Source organism: Notolepis coatsorum, assembly GCF_963971535.1.
Source record: "Notolepis coatsorum genome assembly, chromosome: 9".
NCBI classification, from domain to species: Eukaryota; Metazoa; Chordata; class Actinopteri; order Aulopiformes; family Paralepididae; genus Notolepis; species Notolepis coatsorum.
In genome coordinates this window covers 138,960,077-138,986,980 of record NC_140173.1, presented here as the reverse complement: position 1 = coordinate 138,986,980, position 26,904 = coordinate 138,960,077, and the positions used below count along the sequence as shown (strand labels likewise).

Genomic DNA, 26,904 nt, shown 5'->3' with positions numbered 1-26,904 from the left:
CAGCTGGATATCAATTTCCTGTTCAGTGCACTGCTGGCCCTGCGCGGTTTACATGTCTCATTGATCAACACCCACCCACGTGCTATGCCTATGCGTAAGGCTGGAAGGACCTATTATTTACGAGAGGGGTGGCATTTCTCTCTCTTTCTTTACCTAATATTTAGATTCTATCGTGACATCTTTCATTTGGAAGGGCAGGGCAGTATATATATATATCTGCAGCAGCAGCAGCAGAAAGCAGGAAGTGCCGCCCCTTCTCTCCCTTTTCAGAGAAAACGAAACTGTTCAGTTGTTGTTGCCTCTTGTCTGAGGGCGACGTCACGTGTGTAACAGAGTGTCGGGTTCACTTCATTTCACCTGGAAGAGACGGTAAGAAGAGGGTTTAGCCATCAGGGTCCGTGTACGTTTTGATAGTTCGTTTTTCGTTTCAAAAGGAAAAACGAAAAAACGGAAAAAAAACGGGGTGTTTCCTATTTCCGTTTGAAACCAAAATCGAAAAAACGGGGAAAAACTGAAATACGGACCTGTTTTTCGTATTTTGGTATCAGAATCAAATGAAAAAAATGAGTCAATAATGGGCCGTGTACGTTTTGATAGTTCGTTTTTCGTTTTTGATGTGAAGAATGGAGAACGGAACCACGTGACAAGTACATTTTTCAATGTAAAAGCCATGCACGATCTAACGTTAACGAATATGTATAACGTTACGTTATGAATAAATACACATGCATACAGATCTATACCATTACCAGGGTAACGTTATATACATACATTTTTTGTTTTGTGCATTTCATTTAGACATGATATTTTATGTGAAGTAATAGCCTAATAATATGGAAATAGCCTGTGTGGTCTGTCCCAAGCAGTGTTGTCTGTCTAAACGCACGTTATACAGATATCCTAGTTCAGTGCAGTGGTCGGCAATAGGCGGCTCGCAGACCGAAATAGGTCCGCCAGCAATAATATCTGCCGATCAGATTATTTTGAGAATATGATTTGTGATGAAGACTCGCTTTATTGTATCGGAATCGGGAGACTTAGGTAAAGTTAGAAAGATATTCACAGATTCGAATTTCCGCGTCAATAATTCTTAAGCGAAATGTTTTTAAAACACAAAGGACACCTCTTTCCTATCGTAGTAAGGTAGACACTGAGCTACAACCTTACTTTCACCTAAACGAGGCGAGCCGGCCTCGGAGCTGTACATTTAATAATAATAATAATAATTGATCTATATGTGCAGTCGGCCTTGACGAGGCAAGTGCGCAGCCAGGGATCGTCTAAAAAGTGCAACACCGAAAAGAGGCACTGCAAAAAGATTCAATAACTTCACGTCATACAGTGTATACTGTATAGTGTCACCAAAATCACTGCACACATCATCAATGGTATCCTATTGGTTATACTACAACACTTAGATTTGAAAAAAATGCTTTTTCATAATTCTGGGGATTTTGTATTGGAAAAAAACATTAAATATCTTCACTCTTATAGAGTGTAGTGTCACCAAACTCACTGCACACACATCAATGTTATCCTACTGGTTATCCTCGTAGAAGGGGTGGGGGAGGGATTCTCCAGGATAGTGTAGTGGATAGTAGTGATATGCAGTATAGGTACCATATAGTGCATGTCTCGATAACACAGATAGCAGCCAGCTTCCTTCTCATCCCCCTCTCTGTCATCACCTCTAGTCTGACCAGCTCGACTCCCACCACAGAGCTCAGCTTGTTCAGTTTGTTGAACGAATGAATGAATGAATGAAAACTTTATTTAACAGATTGCAGAATGGGTACAATACAGTATGGCTCAATACACACAATTGTTAAGGGGTTGCAGACCAGAGAAAGACGTTTGTCTTGTTTACATCATGTGTCCCTTGAGTTGATGTAGCGCCCCCAGCATAGAAGAGGACGCTGGCCACTACAGACTAGAATGACTGCAGCAGTCTATTGGACACATTGAAGGACCGGCCCACAGCAAAAAGACCAGTGTTGAATTAACTCCCAGAGTTGATTTCAACACTTTTTCAGGGTTTATATAGCTCCAATTAACACTTGTAAAATAGTTAAACATTTAACACTATGCCAGTTCCTTCTTTAACTCCAAAACAGAGTTAAAGTAACACTAAGGGGATTAGATAAATAACACTGCTCCAAGTTACATTTTTACTATTTGGGAGTGTTAATTGTACTCCCTAAAGTGTCAAGTTATCAACTCTGATTTTTTTTAATGAATTTTATATACGTATATAAGAATGAATTCCATAAACAAAATCATTTTCAAAAATAACCATCTGTGTGCAAGCCAGTGCCGGTTCTAGACCCTTTTTAGGGGGCTGAATGTAATATTAGCCCCCCTAAGATAAAAAATATTATTATTATTATAAATTTTTTTGTAATTAAATTTTTTTATGTTTTATTCTTGTTTTATTATTATTATTATTATTATTATTATTACAGACATAGATTGCCGGTAGTAGCCTGTTGACCTCATTGGTCAACTATAAAAAAATAAAAAATAAATATTCAAAGATGTTGGTAATGTCATGTCAAGTCCCAGTCTGACATTCAACACAAGACGTGGAAGCAGATGTAGCTAGCAACCTACTGTAACTAGTTTAGTAATAGTGCATTTGCCAGTGCTGATGGGGAACAAGACAAGTATGTTGAAACGTTAGCTAGCACTATATAAAATTACTGACTATTCTGACAAGGAACGTTGTAAAATTGGTCATTAGTTCCATGGTGTTGGTGTGAGGTGCGTTGCTCATGGGACGGGGTTGCACACCGGGCAACCAAGCTTTTGTGAGCAGAAGCGCGTGCATGCAAGAAAGCGCTGCACTCGACTCGTCGCGTGTACCTGGCTACCTTGGGGGGCAGTGGGGCGGCGTGGCTCAGGGGTAGAGCGGGTCGTCCAATGATCGAAGGGTTGGTGGTTCGAATCCCGCTCAAGCCCATGTCCATCCCACTGCCGTTGTGTCCTTGGGCAAGACACTTAACCTACTTGCCTCGTATGAATGTGTATGCATGTGAATGAATGTTGGTGGTGGTCGGAGGGGCCGTAGGCGATGATTATTCGCCACGCTTCCGTGAGTCTGCCTCAGGGCAGCTCTGGCTGCAATTGTAGCTTACCACCACCGGTATGACTGTGTATGAATGAATAATGGACTCTGTAAGCGCTCTGGGGTCTCTGGGGTGTCACGAAGAGCGCTATATAAATCCAATCCATTATTATTATTATTATTACCTTGCATAAGCATAACAATTCATGGCAATCACATTCACAGGTTTGGTGTGAACGGTGCTCTGCCTGAGTCAGACCATCGTTCACACCAAACCTCATGAGGAATGCGCTGCACTCGACTGATGCGCCAACTCGCTAAGTACCCACCTGCCTACCTTGCATAACAATAGCTCAGGTCGTCAAGTGTGTTCAAATACGTTCTCAGATACATTCACACAAAACTTGTGAATGAAATGTGTTACATTCCATTCGTAGAGGAAATTAGGCATTGTCTTTAGTCTGTGCAAACTAATCATCTGGGAGGCGATACAGGGCCTTCAACTGGGAGGCGATACAGGGCCTTCATCTGGGAGGCGATACAGGGCCTTCATCTGGGAGGCGATACAGGGCCTTCATCTGGGAGGCGATACAGGGCCTTCATCTGGGAGGAGATACAGGGCCTTCATCTGGGAGGCGATACAGGGCCTTCATCTGGGAGGCGATACAGGGCCTTCAACTGGGAGGCGATACAGGGCCTTCATCTGGGAGGCGATACAGGGCCTTCAACTGGGAGGCGATACAGGGCCTTCAACTGGGAGGCGATACAGGGCCTTCATCTGGGAGGCGATACAGGGCCTTCATCTGGGAGGCGATACAGGGCCTTCAACTGGGAGGCGATACAGGGCCTTCATCTGGGAGGCGATACAGGGCCTTCAACTGGGAGGCGATACAGGGCCTTCATCTGGGAGGCGATACAGGGCCTTCAACTGGGAGGCGATACAGGGCCTTCAAAGCTCCACCTCCAGGCTGCAGAACAGCTTCTTGCAGAGAGCCATCACTGAACTGAACAATCACCCCCCCCCCCCCCCCGCCCCCTATTGTTGCCACCACATCTACAACCCACCTCACTATAATTTATACTTGTATGTGCAATATGACAGATGTTGGGACATGTGCAATAATGCAATAATGGTTCATGTGCAATATTTTCCGCCGATGTGCAATCTTTTTTTTCTACTGTGATGATTTTGCAATGCTTTTTTTAACTGAATTTGGTGGTACTACAGTGTACAAGAGTGAACTATTTTATACTATTTTCCTCAATCAAAAATCCCCCAAATTATGAAAAAGGATATATATATATATATATTTTTTTTTTAATCTAAGTGTTGTAGTATAACCAATAGGATAAAATTGATCTGTTAAGTGAGTTTGGTGACACTACACTCTGAGTGAAGATATTTAATGTTTTTTTCCAATACAAAATCCCCAGAATTATGAAAAAGCATTTTTTTCAAATCTAAGTGTTGTAGTATAACCAATAGGATACCATTGATGATGTGTGCAGTAATTTTGGTGACACTATACACTGTATGACGTGAAGCTAAAAGCAATTGGTTTTGATAGTTTATCAGTGAGCTGGATACAATCCTACCTGGAGGGGAGGGAACAGATGGTGGAGGTAAACGGTACCCTATCCCCCCCCTCACAGTGAGCTGTGGTGTTCCACAAGGAAGCATACTAGGACCGCTACTATTCCTAATTTATGCAAATGACATGTCGTCAGCTTGTGACTGCAACTTGTTCCTGTTTGCGGACGACTCAGCCCTGCTGGTCTCTGACAAGAACAAGTTACAGGTTGAAAAAGCCCTCAGCTCGGAACTAGGCAAAATCTGCATATGGCTTGCCGACAACAAACTATCATTACACATGGGCAAAACAGAGTCCATTCTCTTCGGTTCAAATAACAAACTCAGCAAGACCGACGGCTTCTCGGTTACAGTGGGTGACAATATTATCACAAGGAAAGATGAAATTACCTACCTGGGTTCCATCCTAGAGGCTAATCTTTCCTGTGACAAAATGGCATCCAATGTAATAAAAAAAGTCAACCAACGAACGCGATTCTTGTACCGGATCTCCTCTCTGGTAAACAAGAATACCCTGAAGACTCTAGCAGGAGCACTCATTCAAGGGTACTACGACTATGCTTGCACCTCATGGTACCAAAGCACCTCAAAGGCGCTAAAAACTAAATTACAAACATCTCAAAACAAGCTAGTCAGACTACTGCTTGACCTGACTCCTAGAACCCACCTCACCCCTGCCCACTTTGACAACCTAGGATGGCTTAGAGTAGACGACAGAGTACAGCAACTTGCAATGGGCCTGGTCTACAAGATACACTACGCGACCAAGGTACCCATGTACATGTCAAAATACTTCCCAAAGGTCAGTGAATACCACGATCACAACACCAGAGGGAGCTCCACAAATCATGTAAAACCCAGATTCGGCTCAAACAAGGGACTAAACACGTTTCGCAATTATGCCACATCAATGTGGAACGCCCTACCTAAAGCTGTAAAGGAATGTGAATCACTACCCACTTTCAAAAACACTCTCAAAAAACACCTACGTGAGACTGCAATTCGAAACTGGCCCCTACAAATGTCCTAACCTAGTTGTACAGTAAATGACCAAGTAAGGCTTTGTCAGTATTCCAATGTACAGTGTAAAATGTGTGTGTCCCCTACCCAACCCCACCCCACCCACCCAACCTCCTCCAATGTACAGTTTCTACGCCAAATGTATATACACTCTTTTTCTGGACATTTTTGTATCACAAACAGTACTGTATTTGCAAATCTGATATGTCATAAATGTATAGATGTAGCAGTACTGTCTATCTGTATGTCGTGTATGTCATATATGTTATGATGAATTGAAAATGGGGGACCCTTATGTAAACAAGACGAAAGTCTTTCTCTGGTCTGCATCCCCTTAACAATTGTATTGAGCTGTACTGTACTGTACCCATTCTGCAATCTGTTAATAAACTTTTCAATCAATCAATCAATCTTTTTGCAGTGCCTCTTTTCGGTGTTGCACTTTTTAGACGGTCCCTGGCTGCGCACTTGCCTCGTCAAGGCCGACTGCACATATAGATCAATTATTATTATTATTAAATGTACAGCTCCGAGGCCGGCTCGCCTCGTTTATGTGAAAGTAAGGTTGTAGCTCATTGTCTACCTTACTACGATAGGAAAGAGGTGTCCTTTGTGTTTTAAAAACATTTCGCTTAAGAATTATTGACGCGGAAATTCGAATCTGTGAATATCTTTCTAACTTTACCTAAGTCTCCCGATTCCGATACAATAAAGCGAGTCTTCATCACAAATCATATTCTCAAAATAATCTGACCGGCAGATATTATTGCTGGCGGACCTATTTCGGTCTGCGAGCCGCCTATTGCCGACCACTGCATTGAACTAGGATATCTGTATAACGTGCGTTTAGACAACACTGCTTGGGACAGACCACACAGGCTATTTCCATATTATTAGGCTATTACTTCACATACAATATCATGTCTAAATGAAATGCACAAAACAAAAAATGTATGTATATAACGTTACCCTGGTAATGGTATAGATCTGTATGCATGTGTATTTATTCATAACGTAACGTTATACATATTCGTTAACGTTAGATCGTGAATGGCTTTTACATTGAAAAATGTACTTGTCACGTGGTTCCGTTCTCCATTCTTCACATCAAAAACGAAAAACGAACTATCAAAAGTACACGGCCCATTATTTACTCCTTTTTTTCATTTGATTCTGACACCAAAATACGAAAAACAGCTCCGTATTTCAGTTTTCCCCCGTTTTTTCCGAGTTTGGTTTCAAACGGAAATAGGAAACACCTCGTATTTCCGTTTTTTTTCATTTTTTCGTTTTTCCTTTTGAAACGAAAAACGAACTATCAAAACGTACACGGACCCATCAGAGATGTATTACAGACAGGCATGCGTTCTTCATGGGACGGGGTTGCACAGAGTAGTACTCGCTATTTGCATATCAATAGCTCCGGTCGTCAGGTGTGTTAAATACGTTCTCAGATGCATTCACACCTAACTTGTTGTGAAGACATGTGTTACATTCCATTCGTAGAGGCAATTAGGCACTGTCTTTAGTCTGTGCTCAAGCGAGGGGACATTAAATGCGCATTCGCGGGAGCGCGCGCACGCGCCAGGAGCGCACGTGCACGTGGTGCGTGTCACCCCAGATGATTTCAATTCTCGAAGTCAACTTCCTGTCTGTTATTGCTACGCAACTGCAGCGTGGGGGGAAACTGCACCGCCTGGTACATTGTGTACACTATTTAGTGGAGAAACGGATAGTTAAAGCGGCAAATTAAAGACAATCAAGCAGACTTTTCTTCAGTCCTTCACAATGCCAAAGAGCTGCTGTGTTACGTGTTATACTAATGACAAAAACAGAAATCCAAATCGGAAGTTTTATACCATCACAGAGGAAAAAGTGGCTGGTGGCTAACGTTCGGCTACCTCGCTCTGATGTTGTGGTCGTGGTAATCAGGGGGAGTTTCTTTGACTCATATCTCGCCTTAGAATCACCAGAAAGGCTTTCGAAATAGTGAAATGCCATGTTGGCCTCAATATTTTCAAAACAAATCGTATGAAAATGTTATGAAATGAACAAGAATGTGATAAAACATGTAATAAAAACGGAGCTCAATGCATGGATTTGATGGTAGAAATCCGTATGGTCCCCCTATACCAAGATGGCGGCGGTCTCGTGACATCAGAGTGTCTTCGAGAATAACGCACCACTGATTACAGAGTGAATAAAACAACATTACAGAGAATACACACAGCTGTGGAGTGGACAGTGGACACGGTTGGACATTTACACTTTCTAATTGCAGTCTCCTGTTGGTGCTCTTAGAGAGCGGTTTTGAAGGTGGGTAGTGAATGATTCACATTCCTTTACAGCTGTGGGTAGGGCCGTGTTCCACATTGATGTGGCATAATTGCGGAACGTGGAGTTAGTTATTTTGGGGAAGGAAGTTTAAATGTGAAGAGTTTATCGCCGGCCACTAGAGGGCAGCGTCTTACCAACCATGCTGAGCGGCCATCTTTGTTTTCACTCATTCACTATTACTGTATACATATTATATATATTATATTATATGCATTATATAGATATATATATATATATATATATATATATGTGTTAACATAGTGTTATTATGTATTTATGGTATATGTTGTCAGCCGAGTTTGCTATCTTGTTCTGTTTCAGGGTGTCTTCATCTTTGTCAAGTATTAAATACTATTAAATACTATACTACTATTATTTTATGTTGTACAACATGCAGGTATGCAATATGTGCAGTGACCAGAAAACTACAGTTATTGTATTTGATGTCCTCTGTAGGTATGTGGCACCATACATAATGCAAACATGTTATTTTCATTCACTCATTCAAGGGTACTACGACTATGCTTGCACCTCATGGTACCAAAGCACCTCAAAGGCGTTAAAAACTAAATTACAAACATCACAAAACAAACTGGTCAGACTACTGCTTGACCTTACTCCTAGAACCCACCTCACCCCTGCCCACTTTGACAACCTAGGATGGCTTAGAGTAGACGACAGAGTACAGCAACTTGCAATGGGCCTGGTCTACAAGATACACTACACGACTAAGGTACCCATGTACATGTCAAAATACTTCCCAAAGGTCAGTGAATACCACGATCACAACACCAGAGGGAGTTCCACAAATCATGTTAAACCCAGATTCGGCTCAAACAAGGGACTAAACACGTTTCGCAATTATGCCACATCAATGTGGAACGCCCTACCCAAAGCTGTAAAGGAATGTGAATCACTACCCACTTTCAAAACCACTCTCAAAGAACACCTACGGGAGACTGACTGCAATTCGAAACTGGCCCCTGTAAATGTCCTAACCCAACCCCCTCCAATGTACAGTAAATTACCTAACCCAGTAATACACGAGACCCTCTTGGGACCAAGTAAGGTTTAGTCGATATTCCAATGTACAGTTTCGCCCACCCAACCACCTCCAAATGTACAGTTTCTACGTCAAATGTATATACTCTCTTTTTTTATACTATTTTTGTATCACAAACTGTACTGTATTTGTAAATCTGGTATGTCATAAATGTATAGATGTAGCAGTACTGTATCTGTGAATGAATGAATGAATGAAAACTTTATTTAACATTGCAGAATGGGTACAGTACGGCTCAATACACACTGTATGTCGTGTATGTCATATATGTTATGAATTGAAAATGGGGGACCCTGATGTAAACAAGATGAAAGTATTTCTCTGGTCTGCATCCCCTTAACAATTGTGTGTATTGAGCTGTACTGTATTGTACCCATTCTGCAATCTGTTATAAAAGTTTTCAATCAATCAATTTTCAACGTTATATATTGTACCTGTTGCATTTCCTGCTATGTCCAGCAGGTTGTGCAAGTTTACCAATTTGGTTTATAGACCTACAAATGTATGTTATAGGCTACTGTGTTCTGGTACATTGTGTTGGCAAGTAGAGATTGTAAAATAGTACATGTATTTTTTATAAATACTGTGTCATTGAGACATTATAAAAAGAGCAGTCTTGTAGCTATCTGCTGAGGTATGCAAGATGTGCAGTGACCAGAAAACTACAGTTATTGTATTTGATGTGTCTTCTGTAGGAAATAAATAGTCGACAGCAGTCTATTCAATCTCTGACCAATTGAGAACCGTTACACGTGCACCATGGAGGAACATAAAGGCCACGACACGGTGTCAGCTGCAGCAGAGAGGACTGAGGAACAGGTAGGACCAGAACATCTACTTCATGACGAAGATCACATTTAAAGAATGAGAAAGGTCCACAATGAACAAAGGTGTTTAATTAGATCATCACGAAACACAAGTGAAACAAGGTAATGATTACTGAGGAAAATAGACTAAAGAACATCTGAGTCAGAGATTTTATTTGCCATGTATGGACAAATCCACATTGGAATACAGGTACAGAGCAAACACTGCGTCTACAACTAATCCAATACAGGTGCAGAGTAGAAACGGTACAGGAAAAAAAAAAAAAACATAGACAGTATAAAAGGACATGCTAAGGTTGATATCAACATCCCCTAAAAGTGCATATCATAGTAAAGTGCATAATGCATAGGGGCACAATTTACAGTAAAAGTGCATATAATCAAAGTGCGTGATGCACAGACACACAGAAACAGCACTTCCACAACCTGACTAATAACACACCAAAATAAAATAGGATAATATACAAATCTAGCCTTTGGAGTTATTCAGGCTGCGCACAGCACTGGGGAAGAAACTCTTAGTAAACTCAGAGGTAGAGCATTGATTGATTGATTGAAAACTTTATTAACAGATTGCAGAATGGGTACAGTACAGTACAGCTCAATACATAACATTTTTAAGGGGATGCAGACCAGAGAAAGACTTTCGTCTTGTTTACATCAGGGTCCCCCATTTTCAATTCATCATAACATATATGACATACACGACAGGGTTCGAAATTAACGGGGGCTTGGGCAAAAATGCCCTCGAAAATTGACCAAATGCCCTCGAAAATCAGTTAAGGGGGGCAAGAAAAGCCCCAGACAGTTTACTAATTATATATATAATTATATATATGCTCGAACCGGAAAAATCATTTACTTGCAGTGTGCGAGACGAGTGAAGATTACAAAACAGCTCCGCTGTTAATAGTTCAGAAACTGGACTGAAATTCAGTTTTTGGGTGGAATGTTTGTTTGGGAGGGAGGCGGGGCCCGCTGCGTGTTACAGGTACTTGAGAGGTGCAACGCAGACAGACGGAGAGCTCTGCTTTCATCAAGCATGCATAGTGTAACATTAAGTTACACTGCTATCTTAACGTTAGCAAGCTAAGCATCTGCATAGCGCGACCTGTGTAACGTTAAGTAACTTGTGTTCCGCGGGGAAAGACTTCCATTTGTAACACAACTTCAAAGAATAACATCCAAATCCGATCCCGATGCGCATTTCCTTCATTCCACAGCGCTGAGCGCGCAACGTATTTCATTGATAGATCTGGCCAGAGCCTATACTCACAAACGTTCCAGTGCTGTCTTCGGGATGATTTTAATCCAAACGTCTATTCAAAACTTGTATTATGAAATAATTCTGGGATGTCTGACTATTTCCCTATGCATTGGTGCGAGTTCAGCTGACAGTCCATAGTCATGACATAAGTTCATGAGATGCTCTGTTCTTTTGTTGTGTTTGCGGTGGATGATGTTGCGTGTGTGGGGTTTTTCATGTATCAATTTGAAACAAGCCTCTTGACTGTTGGAATTAGGGATGTTAAAAATAAAATAGCTAATAATATTATTCAATATTCATTGATCCAGAGGCAACCGGCTATTCGTCTGCTATTTGTAGATATATCAAGACAACAACACAACTTGCCCTCAGGTAGGGCTGGGCGATATAACGATAACAATAAATATCAATATCGAATATCGGATTTTTTTTTTTTTTGTGACCTGCAACAGGGCAGTTTTAAAACCAGAGACAGTGGACAGACTTGTCTTTCTTGCCTGCAACTTAAAGTAATGGCTTTGCTTGTCCAAATGACAATACTGACCAAATTGAGATTTATTTTTCTCTTGTCCATTTATTTTGTTTGCTTTCTAATTTAAAATACAGTTTGAAACCGTCTGTACACAGTAGGCTATGTGTGCTAGCAGAACTAGACTCCAGTCACGAGTTACGGTGCACATGTGCGGTGGTTTGTCCACCAAAAAAGCGTCAAAAGATCGAAAATAAACTAGCAGAGCCAGAACTGTTCAACTCCCCTGGAGCCACAGCCAGCAGAGAAGCCGGTTTACTTTCGCTTTTAAACCAGCTGCAGCCTGAGAACTGGAGTGTGAGGGGATGTAACACTAAAGATGGCGGCAATGACAAAGAATTGCTGCAAAATAAACATACATCTGTTGTTTAATTTTTTTAATTAATTAGCGATATCGAGAAATATGATAACATTATCATATCGTTATCGCGATATGATTTTTTTCCATATCGCCCAGCCCTACCCTCAGGGACAATCATATTTAATCTATTTAGATAGAGTATGTATGTATTATTTACAGATGATTGAAGGTACCTCAAAACATGAAACCAAGCCATGTCACACATCGTGTGTGTGTTACTTGAACAATTGTCACTGTGCTCCTAAATTTGTATTTAGATTTTATTTATTAACATTTTATTTAGGAGCACATGTGCTCCTTGGGAAAAAGGTTAGCGTAGAGCCCTATATATGGAGACATTAACATTACGTTATCAAACATAGGGACGAAGACTGTAAAAAAAAACAATGTTTTATAATCTTTGTTAATTTTCATTATAAAAATGTTGTGCCCCCGAAATAAAAAAAAAAGCCCCCGAAAATCAATTAACACTATGGTCGCCAAAAACGCCGTAGCAGTCTTTCCCCGCCATGCTCATTCTGCCAAAGACACCGTACCACGTCTTTGATATCAATATTTCAAAAATCTGTGATCGAAATCATATTTCTCCCCCGGAGACTTGAGATCTACTGTTGATCCCCTCTCAACTCTCCAACGGTTCAAGAGCGCCATCTGGTGGCGGATCGCCCAGAGCGGAAACAGGAAATGGAAGCTGGTGCTCATTCCAATTCGGTCCGATCACTCGGTAATAGTCCCAGGACTCGAGCTAGACACAACGGATAGCAATCCGTTACCAATAACTCGATAAACAACATGATTTGGACGTATATACTATTATACAGCCTGGAAATGGATCGCATATTTCTACATCCCATAATAGGAATATTTCTGTTCCACGCTCATCGCCCAACGCTATGAGGAAGCTACGGTAAGATTCAGCGTTATTTTTTAACGTGTTCGATACTAACTGCCCTAATGATCATATCACCCACACTAGATGAATCATCTAACGTTGGCCACGGAATTACAAACGACCCCCCCCCCCATCCGGTCAACATCAGATGATCAGTAGTAACTTCTAGAAGCACGTCCATTTGAAATTTTTTATCTCGCGCAGATTCCTATAAAACTGTATTTGATCATCAATATAATGCATTTGGGGCTATAAATCACGTTCTGGAGAAAGCTGCAGAAAACAATAAAAACATACTTATACTTTAGACCGTATTTTAGTATGAATATGTGAATGAAAAAGTACGTTGCTACACCCTGAACAATAGATACTTGACGTTGAATGGGCCATAGTAATGTCAATTTAGCAATACAATTAAAAAAGTTATAGCCCTGCAAAGAAGGTAAACATCCCCATAGACAAATAGAGCTGGTGGAGGATGGTATAATATTAAGAATATAAGCCTGGCGACCAAAGTGTTAAGGGGGGCAAAAAAAGCCCTTGATTTTTTTTTTAAATTTCTAACCCTGATACACGACATACAGATAGACCGTACTGCTACATCTATACATTTATGACATACCAGATTTGCAAATACAGTACTGTTTGTGATACAAGAAGAGTCCAGAAAAGAGAGTGTATATACATTTGACGTAGAAACTGTACATTGGAGGAGGTTGGGTAGGTGGGGGTTGGGTGGGTGGGGGCTGGGGACTGTACATTGGAGGTGGTTGGGTGGGGGACACTACAACTGTACAAGCAAAACTGTATATTGGAATATTGACGAAACCATACTTGGTCATTTACTGTACATTGGAGGGGGTTGGGTTAGGTGATAGATAGACAGATAGGTTAGGTGATATGTGATAGAGCGGTAGCGTCTGCCCGACGGGAGGGGGGCAAAGAGGCCTGCGGCATCATACTGCATAACCTAACAAGAGATGCAGGATGTTGCAATATGCTCTCAGTGCAGGCCTCCTCCCTTCCGGTTCAAAGATCAGCCTGATCTTCATGTTGACCTACTTCTAACGCAGTTATACAATAAAACATTCCCTTTTGCTCGGCATTCACAGGAGTCGGCACAAACAAAGTGCAATGGCCAAGCCTCACCCAGTGCGATCTCATCAACAGCCCAATTATTTTACTTGGCAACAGCTTTGGGCAATGATTATCATTTAGAAAATGTATATATAATATAAATTAGACATTTTGATTGATTGATTTTTATTTATCTCGAACCAACACACATAACTATCACAACAAATTTGATAAAAGCAAAAACAATATACATACATACATACATATATCTACATACACACACATACATATACACACAAACACACTCACACATACAAATAAAAAGAATGAAACCAAAACATAGAATTTGGTTCGAGAAGGGTAGAAAGAATTAGTGCTTATCTAGTCCTGCCCCTTCCTTACATCACACAATTGACAGATTCTTGCTCTCTATCTATAGTGAAAAAAGTTGTAGAACGCGCTCACCTCACTAGACTTGACACTGGGTGCTGTAACCTCTGATATCATGCATAACAATAGGGAAACAATGTCCAGGCACGCACTCCAGGTTTTTCAAATGTATTGGCAGCCTGAAATAAATCATATCATATCATGACGTTTCGGTGTGAACATAGAGTAAATGATAAAAAAAACGAAAAAAACTGAGAAGAGAAAGCAGTATTTGCAAGGAATAGAATATGTCATCATAATCGTAACTAACAATACTACTCTAGATTTTCCTCTTCCATGTATTTGTTTAAGAATGTTTGTTTATAACCGCTTTTAAATGTTCTAATATTTTTACACATTTTTAACGTCTCATGCAGGCTGCTCCAAAGTGACACCCCACAGACCGAGATGCCCTTTTGCTTCAAGGTCGTACGGACCCTAGGGTGTTTTAGGAGCAGTTTCCCTCTTAACCCGTAGATACCATCTCTGCCTGTGAACATGTACTGAATGTTACTAGGCACTGTCTGTATTATTGATTACTTTAAACATAATTTGCGCTGTTTTGAATTTAACCAGGTCAGTGAATTTCAAAGTTTGATTCTTTAAAAACAGAAGGTTAGTGTGAGGGAGTGAGGAGTTCATTTTGTGATGTGAACAGCGTGGCCAAAGGCCGCCAGCACGTCTCTTGTTTTCCAGTAACCAGCTAGTGTTACTCAGTTGTGTTTTGAGAAATCATGACATGACTGGTTGGGCAGTCAGAGTAAACGCTAGCGTTTTCTATTGGAAGCAACTTGTGTATGCTAAAGGCACATCAATCCCAATGAAAACCACAAACTGCAAGAAAGCACTTGTGACTCACACACCTCCTGAACAGACCACAAGAGACGATATAAAACATATATGTATCAGTGGCGGCTCGCCACCGGGGGCGCTAGGGCGCCGACCCACCTGTTAAATGAGAGAAGAAGAAAAAAAACGTTTTTGTTTTATAGCCCTATAAATAATATAAACATGTTTTAAAATGAATAATATTTACTCATTTTAAGTATGTTTGTGTTTCCAATGCACAATATAACGTTAATATATAAAATAAAAAATACTCGTTTTCCTGAACAGGAAGTGACATACTTTTTTAAATTTTTTTGTATTTCTCGGCCCGGGCTAGACGCAATAGCGCTCTGAGTGCGCGTCACTGGTTGATCGCTGTATCCGTCGCAGCTCTCTGATTGGCCGACGCCAGTATTTTTTTCCGTAGCAGCATTTCGCGGAGACGATCTCTGATTGGCCGAATCCACTTTCTAATGTTCCAATTCTAGCTTATTCTAGGTTGGTGGTAGATAGTTGTTGTTGTTGTGAGATGCAGCTGTTTGTCTGCTGTGTTGTGAACTATAACATTAATTTAGCTGCTGCTGATGCATAATGAATGAATGGTGAGTTGTTTAAAATGACAACATACATGTGTTAATTCTTTTATTTTGGTTTGATCCGAGAGACAGAGAGAGAGATTGCTCCAGAGCATCTCGGAGCATTACATTTTCAACTCGACCTAACGTGAACTGCGACCCACAAGGCTCCGATAGTACCAGCCGCTACTGATATGTATACATGCCATACCTCCTTCACTCATTGGGGGGACATATTTATTCCCAATTATATAGCATGTCGCGGACATATGTGCTTCAACGAGCACCCATTCTAGTTTGTTACCGTTTTCTCTCATCCGCCATGTTTAAACGAGATGCAATTACCTTTCATGGCCACAGGGTGCCAATCTTACACTATAGATAAAGCTGTCGCTAGTGTAGCTTTAAATGAAGTCCCAAACTAAAACTCTTCTTCCTACGTTGATTTGTTACAGAAACAGCTGGGGGGGAGTCTTTTCAAAGTCCAGGAGAGAGTCCAGGAGAGAGAGAAGGAGCTGAAAGCACTCAGACTGGCTGTGGAGACACTGAAGGTGAGGTCATATGAAACTGGACTTTGAAGAAGAAGTCTTTATTTGTAGCACATTGCTACATCGTCATGCAGCGAACACACACATGCGAGATGGGTGACACATCCTGTAGGACACGCATGCATTTTTTGGCATTCAGTCGTCTGGTAATCTGAATGTTCCCGGTTCGATCCCAGCTCTTCCTGGAAGCATGACACAATGGGCCTCATTTACGAAGCGATATAAGAACATATTTAGTTCTTAACTAGCATTTTTTTTTTTTTTATACTTTTTTTATTAACATTTATAGACAAACAACACTTACACCATATCTACAATGACATCAACAACACAACAGTACATCCACATGGGCCCCTTGAATTCGATTGGGCCAGGCCCCCCACCGAGCCAAGCCCGCTACCTCCCATGCCACCCAGCACCCCACCCCACGGCCGACGACCCCACAACATCCAAGACCCCACTCTCCCGGGCCAAACCGCGGAAACGATGGTCCCCCCCTGAGTTAAGCCCATAGGAGCCCCCCATATCCCAGGCCGATGCACCGACACAGGTCCCTTGAATCAATTGGGCCAGGCCCAGTAGAGGAAAGGATAGGGGACTCCCCCCCCCCCCCCCCCCCCCACCGAGCCAAGCCCGCTATTTCCCATGCCACGAGAGCCACGCCCACCGACCCCCCAACACACAGGACCCCGCCTGGCAAAGCCCAGCCGCTCTGATCCCCCTGAGAGAAACCCCTCCCTCCCGCCCTCCTCCCCGAGAAACGGAACACCCCCATATCCTGGTCCACCATGCGCGATGCGTGATTCCCCATGTTCCCTGTCATCTTGTTTGTGTGTCATGTGTGCTAGTGTCTACCGTTTAGTCTAGTACGTGTTATTTGTATTATATGTCCCGAATCAAGTCCCAACCTCCCCAACTAATGCGTTTACCTTGTCTGTATTCCCAGTGGTCTGTGTGTTATCTGCAGTGTGTCTCGAACCATAACCTCCATTCTAGGGCTGTCTTAAATACTTTGATGCTTCGAAGCTTCGTTCGATGGCACAAGCTTCGAACATAAAAAAAAAATCAAAGTTTAATTTTTATTTTTTTTTTTTTAATTTTTTTTTTGCCTCCAAAATCTTGCGCCTCCATTCCAATGAAACGGAAGTAAGCGGCGCCTTGACTCCACCTCTCTACAACAAGCACGTGGAGATTATCTGTGTTGAAAACATGTGCAGCAGACATGTTGACGAAGAAGCGAAGCAATGCCGTTTGTTATTTAAGACTATGTCGGACAGATTTGTGTTCATTGTGCTGCTTTTTTAAAGTGTCCCGACCCATATAAAAATATGTCTTAATAAAACGTGCTTAATTAAGTCGAATTCTGCCTTTGTCTCTATCAACTACATATAAATATTTATATAATTGTTTGCTTGATAGACGAAGGTTGCAACATAATTATGTAATGTCATGTCGTTGGCTGTGAGAGCAGCCCCACTGCACCCAGGCAGCGCAGCCGAGTGAAACCTTGTTGGCTGCGTCACAGTCACGAAAGGGGCTACTTAATTAATTAATCCAATCCACTTTATTTATAGAGCACATTTAAAAACAACAAAGTTTACCAAAGTGCTGTACAAGTCCCACAACATAAGATAAAAACAAAAAAATATATATATTAAAAAATAAAAAATAAATTCTCGAAGCTTCGAATTAAAATCGAAGCTCGGCCCCGAAGCTTCGATTGCCAAAAAAAGCTTCGAAGGTCAGCCCTACTCCATTCACTATCAAATAATATGCTTAGTTGTGCGTCATGTGTGTTTGTGTCTACAGTTTAGTCTAGTACGTGTTATTTGTATTATATGTCCCGAATCAAGTCCCAATTTCCCCATCTAATGTGTTTACCCTGTCTGTATTCCCAGTGGTCTGTGTGTTGTCTGCAGTGGGTCTCGAATCATAACCTCCATTCACTATCACATTATATGCATATGTGGTATTGAATCTTGGTCGGTGTGTATGACCTCAGTGCTCGAGTCCTGCTTGGTGTGTGAAACCTCGTTATTCAAGTTCTGGCTGGTCCGGTTGATCTCGTTGCTCGGATCTCGGTTGGTGTGTGTGGCCTCCGTGTTCGCATCTTGGCCGCCCAGGCGACCTCCGCGCCTGCATCTCGTGTGCGGATGGTCCGGCCGACCTCGGTGTCCGAGTCCTGGTTGATCCGGTTGTATCCAGCGTCTCCCCGTCCCTCCCCTGGGGGCTGTCCGTTTCACCTCCCAAACCAGCTTGTATCCCTTGCTGCATCATATTCATTGTGTTAACTTCCATGTTAGCTTGCAGCTCCTTCTCCAGCCAGACCTCGCTGCGGTCCAACACCACGTTAGCTTGTATCCCTTGCTGCGTCGTATTCATCGTGTTAATTTCCATGTTAGCTTGCAGCTCCTTCTCCAGCCAGGCCCCGCAGCGGTCCAACACCACGTTAGCTTGTATCCCTTGCTGCGTCGCATTCATCGTGTTAACTTCCATGTTAGCTTGCAGCTCCTTCTCCAGCCAGACCTTGCAGCGGTCCAACGGCACGTTAGCTTGTATCCCTTGCTGCGTCGTATTCACCGTGTTAACTTCCATGTTAGCTTGCAGCTCCTCCAGCCAGGCCTCGCTGTGGTCCAACACCACGTTAGCTTGTATCCCTTGCTGCGTCGTATTCATCGTGTTAACTTCCATGTTAGCTTGCAGCTCCTCCAGCCAGGCCTGCGTGCTAGCTTGGATAGCCCGGATAGCCCGTGTGTTAGCTTGGATAGCTTGGTTAGCTAACTCAATAGCCCGTGTGCTAGCCCGCATGTCCTGGGCCATCTGCATTTTAACTTGGATGTCAGTCTGTATGCTAGCTGCCCACTGCGTCATGCTAGTCTGAATCATTCACTTTTTATTTCGCTTTGAATTGTTTTACTTCCTTTTCTTGATATTCACCGACCGGGAGCTCTTTCATGTGGCTGCTCACCAGAACGTCGCAAACCGGAAGTCCTTATTTTGTTCTTACCTGGGCTTCAGCAATGTTTTCTATTTTTGCTTTTCTCTTAGGCAAGACCAAATTCTAACAGTGTTCGAGAGCACTCTTACCGAGATGAGAAACTCGTACCCAGATAAAACATTTATTTAAAAGCCTACCATTGGTCAATTGCTCCCAAATCTGACTTTAAAATCCCAGTGTGTTGAGATAACAGACGGTTAAGCAAAAATATAAGAAATAATGAGAGTATTGGTGAATGAGGCCCAATGTGCCCAGAGATGGTGTAGTGCAGGGATCGGCAATAGGCGGCCCGCGGGCCGAAATTGGCCCGCCAGCAATAATTTCTGGCCCGTCAGTTTATTTTGAGAATATGATATTTATTTTATTTTAATAATTTTTTTAATTATTATTATATTTATATTATATTATATTAATATTATATTTGATATATATATATATATATTCTTTTTATTATATGCATACTTTATGTTTTATCCATGTTGAGAGTGAATAACAGGTGAGTGCAATGTACCGTGTATATAGGCTTGCTCAAAGTGAGGTGGACAGCGCTGGTGCTGAAATTGGAAACGCGAGTCCATGAAATAAAAACACGGTTCAGTAAATCATTCAAGCTTTATCTTTACTCGAGTCATGACTGACGGCACCACACATGCATGTGAACAGTAATGCAATAAAAAACAATGCAAAAACAATGCAATTAACTTTAAAGAAAAAGTGCTTGAAGAAGCTCCTGAAATGACGGCGCTATAGGTATTTGAATTAAATGAAAAATACAATTTGGCATTAAACAGTAATGCAATTAAAAACAATGCAAAAACAATGCAATAAATTTTAAACAAAAAGAGTGCTTGAAGAAGCTCCTGAAATTACGAGACATTCGTTAACTAATTGAAAAATACAATTTGGCATTAAACAGTAATGCAATTAAAAACATTGCAAAAACAATGCAATTAAACTTTAAACAATTTGGCAATAGCAGGCTTAGTATTCACTTTAGTTTAGTGTGAAAAGTGGCATCTCCCGTCGGTCACTATTCGCTGGATATCTGGTGATATGGACGTCACTTTAATCCGCAGGCAGTTCTCAAGGCTTTTATGCGTCAGTCGGTTCCTCTGAGATGTCTTTATCGCATTCATTGATGAAAAGGACGACTCGCATACATAGGTGGAAGGAAACATTGTGAGCACATACAATGCGAGTCTCTTGATGTTACTGTACTCTTCTGAGCATGCTATCCAAAAGGCACTCACAGACTCTGCACTCCGCAACGCATCGCTGACAAGGGAGGTTGTCTGGAAGTCCATTAGCTCCATTTCCAGTGCAGCCTCATCTAACAAGGGGATCATTCCTTTCGCCAGGGAGGAGAAGTGTCCACCAGGTTTGACTGTGAGAGGGTCACGTACAAAGGCAATGATTTCTTTTGGGATAGAGTAGTCATCAAACCTAGAGGTGAAGTTGGCTCGTAGCTGCTTGATGAAGTCAACCATCATCTCCGTCACTTGTCCCGATGCCTTTTTTAGTGTGGTGAAATGTAGGAGCCTGCCACCAGTGGATATGTCTGTCTCAAACACCTCCAGCTTCCTCGTGAACGATTCGAGCTTTTCAACCATGTCCACGATGGTTTTATCTCTCCCCTGTAGCTGAAGGTTAAGCTGATTTATGTGGCCAAATATATCAGATAAAAATGCTACATTGGATATGAACTTTATGTCTCCCAGGAAGGCAAGGTGGTCAGCTGCTGCCTTGCTCTTGCTCAATGCAAGGAACGCCTTGACCTCATCCAGTAGCGCACAGAAGCGGTCCAATGCCTTGCCTTTGCTCAACCAGCGCACGTCATTGTGTAGCAGCAGGTCACCGTGGGTGGCATCTTCTGACTCAGCCACAAGTTGTCGGAAAAGCCGATGCTGGGTGCTTGACGTACTTCTGACAAAATTAATGACTTGCATCACTTTATCCATAACGCCCTTTAGCTCGCCACTGAGCCTGGCACAAAGGACACTTTGGTGGATGAGGCAGTGCAGCCCATGCATTTGGGGGGCGAGTTCCTTCAACCTGCTAACTAGACCTCTGTGCTTTCCCACCATAGCAGGAGCCCCGTCTGTCACGATTAGGTTAACCTTCTCAAATGACAGTGAATGCAGCCTAAACAACTCTTCCAGTTTAGAAAACAGAATATCTCCAGTGGTGTGCCCTTCTAATGGGATTAGAGACAGCAGCTCTTCCTTGAAATCCTTTCCATCAAAATATCTCACATACACGCACAACTGGGCTACATCTGTGCAGTCAGTGCTCTCATCAATGGCTAAGGAAAAGTTATTGGCTTGACCAATACACTCAATAATTGTACCCTGCACCGCGTCTGACAGTGCTTCTATGCGGCGGGAAGCGGACCCTGCAGAGAGGGGCAGCTGTTTCACTGACGCAATTATTCCATCCATTGATTTGTCAGTGGCAAGTTCCTCCAAAACAGTCACCATCATCTCCTTGAAAACCTCTGCGTCTGTGAATGGCTTGTTGTGCTTTGCGAGCAGCCACGATGCCTTTAGAGACGCACTTGTCACTTTTTGTTGGTCTGTGAGGCCTCGCACCAGGATCCTGTTGCTGTGTGCATATCCAGCTTTCAGCGCTTCAATTTTGCGCTTTCGTGCCTCTGTCTTTGGTGGGAAGAACATTTTAAAGTTGGCATGTTTTGTATCGTGGTGCCGTCTAATATTGTATTCTTTGATAACAGACACACCTTCATTGCAGATCAGACAGGTGGGATTTGCATGAATGAATCCAGGTAAGATGAACGCATAGTTGTCTGTCCATTCATCTTTAAATACCCTGTTTTCACTCTCAATTTTCCTCTTTAAGTTTTTCGATAGTGACATTTCGATGTTTTTACATTAGCTAGCAGGCCTAGCAGCAGGTGAAATGTAAATGTCTATCTATGTCTGTCACTATAGCCAATTGAAATGCTAGAAATGATCACGTGGACTCGGAGAACCAATGGGAAATTCTTATAGTTTCTCTTTTCCGGTGCAGTGAACCCACAGGGCGTGCGTCAGCTAATTTAATTCAACTAAACCACGTTAGTTAAATTTAGTCAAAACAAAACAAAACAAACATCTTTAGGTAGCTTCTTGCAAAGAGGAAATACCAACTCAGGAGCCAGAAGAGGAAACTACGACTTCCAAGACACAAACAAAACGAGGAGTCATATTTAAAATACGGGTTTATCGCAACCGGTGTCTCTCGCGTGTTCACATGGCAACACGAGGCTGATTGATTGATTGATTGATTGAAAACTTTATTAACCGATTGCAGAATGAGCTCAATGAAGCAAGCAACTGCATGTGTTCAAGTTGGGTGGACATGGGTGGGCATTCAACGCGAGTGGACATTTGACATATTTCAAACATTAGCATGGATTTTGGAGGAGCGAAGCAGAAACAACAATAAGCCCAGGTCTGCCTGCATTATGGTGAGTTGTACATTCGATGTATATACACCCGCTGTGGTGGTTCAAATCAAATGCACCCTACTGATCTGTTGATGTGTTATAATAATAATAATAATAATAATAATAATAATAATAATAATAATAATAATAATATAATAATAATAATAATAATAATAATAATAATAATAATAATAATAATAATAATAATAATAATAATACATTCGATTTATAATGCGAGCACGGAGCACCTGCATTCAAATCAAATGACTGATCTGTTCATGTGTTATGCACTGTGTGAGAGGCACTTTATAATAGAAAAAAGACAGTGCAAACATGTATATGTCGTTTATTTTGACAGGGTTAAACATTTTTCATTATCATTGGCCCGCCACATAATGGCTTGGGCAAAATCTGGCCCGCCCGCAAACCTAATTGGCGACCCCTGGTGTAGTGGTTAGGACCCTGCCTCTGGAACCACATGTACCCCTGTTAGCCTGCGATCCAATCCTGCCAGAGCCTTCTTTCCTGTATCTGCCCTATTCTGCATCCCTCTCCACCATCTTACTGTCTACATAAAGAAAACATACTCTCTTAATAATAATAAATAATGGTTTTAATAAAGAAAAAGACACTGACGGAACCAACAAGCAGGGGTTAGCGCCTTGCATGTTAACCTCAGCCTTCTGTGTGTGTGTGTGATTGAATACTTTATTGACACAACAGTAGGACAACATTTTAACTAACAGTGCTGTAACTGAGGGGTACAATTCCCTGACTGTATTACTAGATATGATACTTACTACCACTACCTTTGTACTTAATATTCGGCCACCCAGTACACGGCATAAATATATTATGATGAACACTGTCACGTAGATGAAACGGATCCAACACAAATGTACGAATTAGAAATAGGTCTTTATTTCTACACAGCGATGGTGTGTAGAGCAAGCACTTAATCAAATCAATCACATTTATGAATGGAATTAGTATGCACTTTTATGGCAAGAGTATTCGTCGGTATATCAATAGAGAATGTCCAATCTCTGAAGGCGCAGGTGGTACATATACGACCTGGAATAGTTTAAGGAATAACGGCAATGATACTTTAATGATTATATACTGGATACACTAGGGGGGGGTTAATCCGGTCGCTTGTAAGCCGACAGGAGTAGGAGGGGGGGGGGGGGTAGAATCCGGCTGCCTCATCCGGCCAAGGGTATCCCAGGTGAACCCACTGTAGTGCCGTTCAATGCGCCGGCGATCCTTGGACCACAGATGAAAGCAGGTGGACTCTTTGTGGGCCGGCTCTCTCCGGTCCACGGGGGAGAGACGTGAAGCGACCTCGTCTTGCAGAGCGTCTCCTCACCTTGCGTCCTCTCCAGGGGGGGGGGTTCCAACACACGGCAGTGTCGGGGGTCTTTATCCATGGAATAATCAACGTACACGAAGCATAATCCGTGCCTGGGAAGGCGGGCTGTCGTCGGTAGAATAATCCGGTATACAGGTCCACTCGCTCGTCGGCTCTGGGGCTCCTCGGGTGCAGCTTCACGTGGGGTCAACCACCCTGGATAAGCAGCCAGTTCTCTGCCTGAAACGATGGGGTACTGACTACGGTAGTATTCTCACCGCACGAAGCACTATATATTAACAGACTATTATTAGCTTAATAGACTACGTCCAACTCGACGATATAGTGCCAAATATGACTATTCAAATATTAATATACACGATGTCTCAATACCGATGGTAGGCGAACTTGGCCTTACTCCCACACGTGGCGTCGCGGGGAGGCTTTACGTCTGTGACTCTATTGGAGGGTAAGAAACTGGACTGAAAAGGAAGTCCTACTTTAGTAGCGCAGTATATATACGCACTATGAACAAATAGTCCCATTAGTGGTGCGGTAGTCAGATTCCTACGCGGAACTAGGACTTGTTCGTACATGTGGAGCGGTACGTTTGAACTGGGTCTGAGGGGTATGGCAGCCTGGCACCAAGGTCTCGACCAATAGTAGAATGGAGACTATTATGGGATGTTCAGTAGGCTAGAATGGATATTCAATGCATATTGTACAAGGAATATACAAGGGATATCAGGGAATATTAGAGAATATACAAATACAATTAAATATATATATATAAATAAATATACATATTCGGTTTAATCTGGCCCTTCACAACAGCCACCCCCTGATTGGTCCCAGACCTAATCAGTTAAACAGAGACAGATTAATCGCGTTGTCTATTTACACATAAGGGTTTGCTGTAGGGGTCAGTCAACTTCACAAAGTCATAGGGTTATAGGGTCATGGTCATCATCGATTGTGTCTGGGAGTCGGGGCAGTTCTATGAGCCTCGCCACGGGACGGGTGTAAGTGCGACCCTAGACGAGCACTTCAGCTGCTCGGACCTTGCCGTCGGCACCGGTGATCACTTTGCTTACGCGGCCGGCCGGCCACATAGCTCTGGGCAGTGATTGATCAATAATCATGACGACTGTTCCTTCTGTCAAATTGTCTCTCTCCTTTACCCACTTCTGGCGGGTCTGTAGAGACGGTAGGTAGTGCAGTAGGAAACTGCTCCAAAACTTGTCGGCTAATACTTGGCTGTACCTCCACATTCGTCGGCCGTTCGCTTCTTCAGGCCGGTACATTGTCTGGGGTAATGCAGGATCTAGCCGCCCCATCAGGAGTGTGTTGGGGGTAACTGGGTCGATATCCGCCACATCACTGGAGACATATCCGAGGGGCTTCGAGTTAAGTACTCCCTCAATCTCCGTGAGGACTGTCATTAGGACTTCTTCCGCCACAGTCTGGGCCCCAAGTACTGCGTACAGGGCTGTCTTTATGGAGCGCACTTCTCGTTCCCAAGTGCCACCGAAGTGGGGTGCGTTTGGGGGGTTGAATTGGAAATCAACCTGTGCTGGAGCGAGGTGGGTCTTAAGTTCTGGGCCCATAGCTTGGAAGCTCTCTCTCAGCTCTCTTTCGCCGCCTTTGAAGTTTGTCCCATGATCGGACAATAGGGTAGACGGTCTTCTTTTCCGTGATGTGAATCTACGGAAGGCCATAAGGAATGAGTCTGTGCTCATGGTCGGGAGAAGCTCGATGTGTATCGCTCTGGTGGTCATGCATTTGAATACAATACCCCACCGCTTCTCGGTTCCTCTTCCTTTCTTTATGTGCAGCGGGCCAAAGCAGTCCATACCCGTTGAGTGGAATGGCTTGTCACCGATTCGGAGGCGACATGGAGGAAGGTCAGCCATCCTTGGTATGCTGGGCTGCGCGCGCCACTTGCGGCAGTCTAGACATGTTCGCTGGAAGCGTCGTACCGCCTCTCTTCCCTGTAGGATCCAGTAACGACGTCTGATTTCCGCGAAGACTCTTTCTGCTCCTGCGTGATGTACATCCTCATCGTATTTCTTTATAATCAGCTCTGTGACCTTGTGTCGGCTGTTCAATACGATCGGGTATTTAATGTCATCCGGTAGATTGGGGGCTCTGCGTAGGCGACCACCCACTCTGATGAGGGTATGAGCGTCGCTCTCGGGGGCCAGATGAATTAATCTGCTGTCGGATGGGACGGGCTTTCCTCCCTGTAGACAGGCCAATTCATCGGGGAACGAGTCTCTCTGGGCTCGCTGCAGTAGAAGCAATTCTGCTTCCTCGTAGTTAGCTGCTGACATATCAGCGGGGGACTTGCACTCCGGGTGGTACCGCAGGAATGTTCTTTGTTGTGCACTCTCTATGGACGTGCAATCGTCTATGTTAGGGTCGGTGGAGGCTACGGTGCTCAATCCACAGAACACAGACTTCTTATTTTCCACCTCCTCTGGACTTGCTTCCCTCGGGATAGGCATGGGCCACTGTCCTTCCGGGAGTCTTAGGAATGCGGGGCCGTCACTGTAGACATTGCGACGGGTGAGGTCATCCAGGGGCATCCCCCGGGTGATGACGTCAGCTGGGTTCTGTTTTGTATCAACGTAGCGCCACTCTGTTTCTCCGGTTAACTCTTCGGTTAAGTCTTGAATCTCGGTGACTCTGACTCCCACGAA

General features: G+C 42.9%; 1 protein-coding gene across 1 annotated transcript in view; it reads left to right on the top strand.

Moving 5' to 3' along the window:
• LOC311234780 (E3 ubiquitin-protein ligase TRIM47-like) overlaps positions 1-26,904 on the top strand; it is a 107,623-nt gene that overhangs the window by 66,440 nt on the left and 14,279 nt on the right. The window contains exon 8 of the mRNA XM_084322024.1: positions 16,316-16,411. Within this exon, the coding sequence (XP_084178150.1) occupies positions 16,316-16,411 (96 nt within the window). The remainder of the gene's footprint in view (positions 1-16,315; positions 16,412-26,904) is intronic.